Source organism: Papilio polytes, unplaced genomic scaffold (genome assembly GCF_000836215.1).
Source record: "Papilio polytes unplaced genomic scaffold, Ppol_1.0 DF823691.1, whole genome shotgun sequence".
Taxonomy (NCBI): Eukaryota; Metazoa; Arthropoda; class Insecta; order Lepidoptera; family Papilionidae; genus Papilio; species Papilio polytes.
Genome location: NW_013525513.1, coordinates 3,226,205 through 3,232,074, shown reverse-complemented (window position 1 = coordinate 3,232,074; position 5,870 = coordinate 3,226,205). Strand labels below are relative to the sequence as shown.

The following is a 5,870-nucleotide window of genomic DNA, read 5'->3' as shown; positions in this document are numbered from 1 at the left end:
AAATATTAGTGAGCAAATTAATTTAATAATTATCATAGACTAAACAAAACATGTTTATCGTGTGGCTCGCTAGGAGGCGCTGGCGCGAGTGTGATGTGTATCACGTCCTCACTTGCAGTCATTACTAGCAAAAGATAACGTTTGTAATCGATCAGATATAAAGTAATATAAAGGGAACTAACCGGTCTTAAGGACAAATAAATGTACTAAATATAAATACAAACATGACCTTGTTCCTTTTTATCGATATAGGTAGTTAGTTTAAATTATAACGATAATCAACAAATTCAAACATGAATTATATACCATAATGTATTATTGTTAAAATAACTAAGGAGCTGTCCCACCAAATTGTAAATTGTCTGATAACAATCCAACGTGTAAAATATGTGATGGAAATATCGGATTATGTTCCCTTATTTGACTGTGACGCAATTTTAAGCTATCTGAGTCTCTATCGGCCAGTGGTAAGACAGGCCCTAAAAGTTATTAGATTTTTTACACAGTCTACCCACTTAATAAATACTTCCTCTCATTTTATTTTAAAATAGTTTCCATTTATAATTATTGAACATTTCAAACAAAAAGATTAAGCGTTGGAGTTCTTACTAGTCATCGGTACTTTAACGTGTCTGTCTGTATATATTCCATTGCCAATTGATGTAATCAAATCAAATTGATCGTGTCAAATTGGTTATGATTCTGGTTTTATTGCAAGCTTCATTCTCACTGTAATGTTCACAATTGTATATATGTTTTAGGATTAAATATTCCTTTAGAAAATGATATTGTTTTCAATATTTGAAGAGCAAACACGATGCTATCTTATCTCTACATCCACATTAGTAGGAGCAACTCGTTGCTGACTGCACGCATGTGTCTGATATTAAATGTGTTGTGAAAACTGTGCCTATTCAAATAGTGTGTGTTTGTGAATAATAATAATGCAATAACTATTAAACTGTTACTAATAATAATTCCACCATGACTGAAGGTACGGTCGATATACATGAATTAGAAAAATTAAGGTTTGTTCCCATTTTATTTACCGTTGTTTTAATTGTTAGTCAAATGGATTGTATGTATAATTATATAAAAATGTAAGTCAATAATCGATTTTTCTGTCTGGAATAATGTAGAAGTTAGGTTAACTTTAATGTTAGAATATAACTTTTGGTAGTTACTACAGATCGGATGTATAAACTGTAATGACTCTCTGAAATTAAAAAATCTCTATTTCCGGAATTCAATCCAGTTTCAGGGTACGTGAATTTTAGGACAAAACATTTATCTGCAATTTGCATTTACACATATATATACTTTTATTATAATATCATAAAGAGGAAAATTTTTGTATGTATTGAAATAACTCAAAAACTACTGTACCAATTTCAAAAATTCTTTCACCGTTAGAAAGGTAATTTATCTGTGAGTAACATAGGCTATGTTTTTTTTAACAATTTTCTATTTCACGCGGGCGAAGTCGCGAGCAACAGCTAGTGTTAAATAATTTAGTTTAATAATAATTGTTATCCCTTTTCAGACCCAACACAGACTCGAATAAAGATGTAGTTAACAATACACAACCGGCCAATGTTGAATCAGTTCAAAAATGGAGCATAATACTAGAGCCGGCGTTGGCCGGCGCTATGATGGCTATAAATCTGGGACAGACTTCTTTGCAGAACTTCTATTTAAGGACAGCCTGCACTGTCGACTTAGGATACTCGCTAGATGTATGCAACAGAGGCGTAGGTGAAGAATTTAGAACTGCTGAGGTAAGTTTTCATTCAAGAAATTGAGAAAACTCTCATAATGGTCGTAAAAATTTGTTACAATTTTCTTAATTTTTTAATAAGTATTAACAGACTTGTCCAATTAAATCTATAACTATAATAAGACCCCTCTTAATAGTTATTCATCATACGACTCGAATGCGGCTGATAATATTTTAATTATTTATCCATAGGAGATAATAAACCAAAAAGCCTGAAGGTATACGAAAATGTTGTTTTTATTACAATCTTAGTAATATTATAAATGCGAAATTATAGTAGGATGGATGGATGTTTCTTACAGTTTGTAGCCTAAACTGATTAACTTGATGAAATTTGCCATAGATGTATATGATAGTCTGGAAGAACACAGAGGCTACTTGCTTTTGTTTTTTTTTTAATTCGCGGGCGAAAGCCGGTTTCACATATTTGAATGTATTACTTCCAGGCAGCCAGTCAAATGGTAGTATCAGGCGTGAATATTAGTCGAAGTTTCGTGGGTTGTCTTCTTTCGACTATTGTCCTATTATTCGTGGGACCGTGGAGCGACTGCAGTGGTAGACGGAAGCCGTTACTCATCATGCCTCTTGTGGGGATGTGTGTGATGACGACAGGAGTTCTTCTGATGCTGACCTTCCCTGGTGCTTCGACTGTGCAAGTGTTGTACGTAGTGCAAATTCCGATGTCACTGGGCGGCAATTTTGGATTACTTCTAGCTGCTTCGTTTAGTCATGTTGGTGATGTGAGTGCTGATTTGTTTTATTAGTAAAAAAAACTCTTTGTTAATAAATTATGGAGATATAAAATAATTACCCATTTGAACTACTTAGATAAAAAAACGGCTATTTACAAACATGTTGAGGTTTTTTTTCTATATCAATCTTAAGTGCAATATCTGAAGTTTATCAGTAGGATAAAAATAAAATAATATCTACATAAAGTCACTAAGTTTCGTATATCACTTCGACACATTATCATTAATGAAATTTATCATAACCAGAAATCGAACATTGTACCCTCTACATCGTCATAGGAGTTCTTACATCTCTGGTTACAAGGTCGATGAGTCATAAAAATAATGAAGATCGATAAACTTTTAAGTTTATACCGTTATGTATCGCAATGAAGAGTTTCCGCTCAATAGACCCGACTACGTGTGTGATATAACAACGTATGTAAACATATACATAGAGCGCTACTCATGTACATGTATTCAATCAATTGTGCACATCGTGCTGATTTTACGAGTCAATGACATTGTCCTTAATAACCCATGTGTAGTTCGGAATTTCCAAAACATTAACATGTATGAAAGCCTACGCTTTGACATGATTTTGTTAAAAATTATTACAGATTACCATAGTTTAAATTGATGATTATATGCACCACTAAAGATTTACATATCCTTGCTAAATACCGCTCGATTGTAATGATTGGCCCCATAGTTGACGGTTATAGTATAAAACATAACTGAAGACCGCAATATAAGGAAATGTTTCAGTTTTACGCAACTAATCGCATACGTTACTAGCGACATAGATAAAACCAATTAATCGATGTTCGTATCGCAATTACCTTTTCATCATGCTATGTTATAAAATTCAATATAGTTATAACTAAATTTAATTAAAACTATCGAAATTATGTATGAAAGTATACGATGAAATACGGAATACTTATTTAAATGCACGAATAGCTAAAAATAAAAGTTTCATTTTACAACTGTACACATTGTAAACTGAAGGTGTCCTATATTTTAGTAAAATGACGACTCTGTCGATATGAATTGAAGTGTACTGGTTATTGAGAAGTAGAACATTTCGTTGTTACATAAATAAAATATATATTCGTTTTGGCACGGACTTAGTAGAAGATATGCTTGTTCTTTGTCATGCAAGGGAGTGATATTAGTAAGCGAATATGCCGCTCTTATACAAAGTTCATTTTAAGAATTCCATTAAGAGATACTTATTATCTTTTTAGCTCTATAGTAGTCTATACTAGGAATTATTTTAGTTTTAATGTGATGGTATTTATGTTCCAGATATGTCATGCGAGCGGTCGTGACGTAACGCGGACGATGGGCAGTCACCGGGCCGCTATCCAGATCGCGCATGTTCTTGGTGCAGTTTGCGGACCCTTGCTCTACCGACAGCTCGGTTTCTACGGAGTATTCCCACTTGTATTGTTACTACAGGTATACAACATTTACTATGTATAACCCAAATATAATTTCTTAGTTTCAAATGCAACGAATGAACAACTAGTTTCATATAAGGCGGACTTTCTTAAGTAAAGATGTTTGTTATGCATTTTACGTAATGTATCTTGGGTTAATATGTTATCTATATTTATTTGTATGATGTGAGGGCTTGTTGTTTATATATCCGGATAGAGCAGACCGATGCCGATAGTTGTCAGTAAATGGATTAATCTCTAAATAGAAGATAGGAAGGTTTAAGTGGCTATGACTAAGTTGACTACATCTTTAAAAACGATATGTATCTCTGATTTCCATTTATTCGATCTAACTATAAAATCTCTTATCTGTATTTTGTAAAGTTTTTCGTGTTCTGCTTTTTATTTTTTTCCGAGTAAAATCAGTATGTTTATGTAATTTAGTACAAGACTATATGTTTAACCTACATTTATGTAACAGCTGACTTAGACACTGAAATTGTTTTCGAATATGGCTTGCACATTAGAATTGCAGATTTCCTTAATTTAATTCACAAGAAACTAGTGTAGTTACTTCCTTATAAGCCAAGGTTGTTAAGAAATATACGAAAGTGTTTTGACTTATCACTCAATCAGAAAAGTAAATCTTAATAATCTTACTCTTACTAATATTATAAATGCGAAAGTTTAGATGGATGGATGTTTGTTAGAGTTTGCAGCCTAAACGGCTGAACGGATCTCGATGAAATTTGACACATACGTACATAGAGCATAGTCTGGAAGAACACATAGGCTACTCAATTTTGATTTTTTGTATTTCCACGCGGACGGAGTCGCGGGCGAAAGCTAGTACTAAAATTTAATTGTAATTCTGTTCTATAAAACTTTTAAGTGTCGCAATAAGAAATACTATAATTTTTCATTAATACATAGAAATTATATTATTGTATTATTAAATTAAAATAATGTGTTTTCATTTTTCAGTTCGCATCGTTGGTGTACGTAATAGTAGTTATAAAAGACGTGAATGTGAATAACGATAACAAAGTGTCGGTATTCAATTGGCGACTGCCGCTGAACGCCTTCCAGTGCCTTGTGCGGAGACGGGACGGCTACAAAAGGACTATCATACTGCTCATGCTGATCGTGGCCCTCGGTGACCGCATGCTGCTCTCTGGTAAACTGTCATTCTTTTGCTCATTCACTCATTCCTCGGACCAGTTGCTCTGTGCTAGAATCGACATCTACCCTCCGATTCGCCAGTCATCATCAAAAAACTTTCTGATGTAAAAAGGAGCGCTGTCAACGGACACGTAATAGCGACATTACTCATAAATATCTCAATATAAATAAAATTTCGATGACTTGCATAAAATGCTTGTAAGAAAACAAAATAGATATGAAGTTAAACAAATGACGTTCATTGCAAAAATGATATCGTTCATTTGTTAATTTGTTTCGCCATTATGGAATTGCGATATGGAAATAATATGGGCCTTGTTTGTTTAAAAATTATGACAAAGGGGTGCTTCTCACTAGTTAAATGACCGCTATTTGTTCTGTGGAAAACAAACTCCATTCATTGCTTTAAGATCATAGGTTACTGTAAATGTGCGATACGTAACTAGCTCTTCATGCATAAATGATTTTTTTTTCTACTCCTACTTAAGTCTCTCTGCGTAGTCTAATAATACTATGCTGTTGGCGTTAAAATTTAGCAGAATACATAAAATGTAATTAATGAAAAACGAAAATACTTTTAGTGAAATACACTTTACATAAATTATGATGTTTGTAATATCTCTTATATAATTAACCTAAACATTAAGGGTAAGTTGCATCAAATCGCTGGTTATCGTAAAAGTTATAATAGGGTTACAAGTGCAAAAACATATTCTCACAGAGGTTTTATGTGTT

The 5,870-nt window shown here is 33.1% G+C and overlaps 1 protein-coding gene across 1 annotated transcript in view; it reads left to right on the top strand.

Moving 5' to 3' along the window:
- The first annotated feature begins 813 nt into the window (after nucleotides 1-813).
- LOC106104124 (proton-coupled folate transporter-like) overlaps nucleotides 814-5,870 on the top strand; it is an 8,736-nt gene continuing 3,679 nt past the window's right edge. Inside the window, exons 1-5 of the mRNA XM_013284075.1 lie at nucleotides 814-1,028; nucleotides 1,544-1,778; nucleotides 2,224-2,517; nucleotides 3,820-3,972; nucleotides 4,938-5,130. Coding sequence (XP_013139529.1) covers nucleotides 985-1,028; nucleotides 1,544-1,778; nucleotides 2,224-2,517; nucleotides 3,820-3,972; nucleotides 4,938-5,130 — 919 coding nt within the window. The 5' untranslated portion in view covers nucleotides 814-984. The remainder of the gene's footprint in view (nucleotides 1,029-1,543; nucleotides 1,779-2,223; nucleotides 2,518-3,819; nucleotides 3,973-4,937; nucleotides 5,131-5,870) is intronic.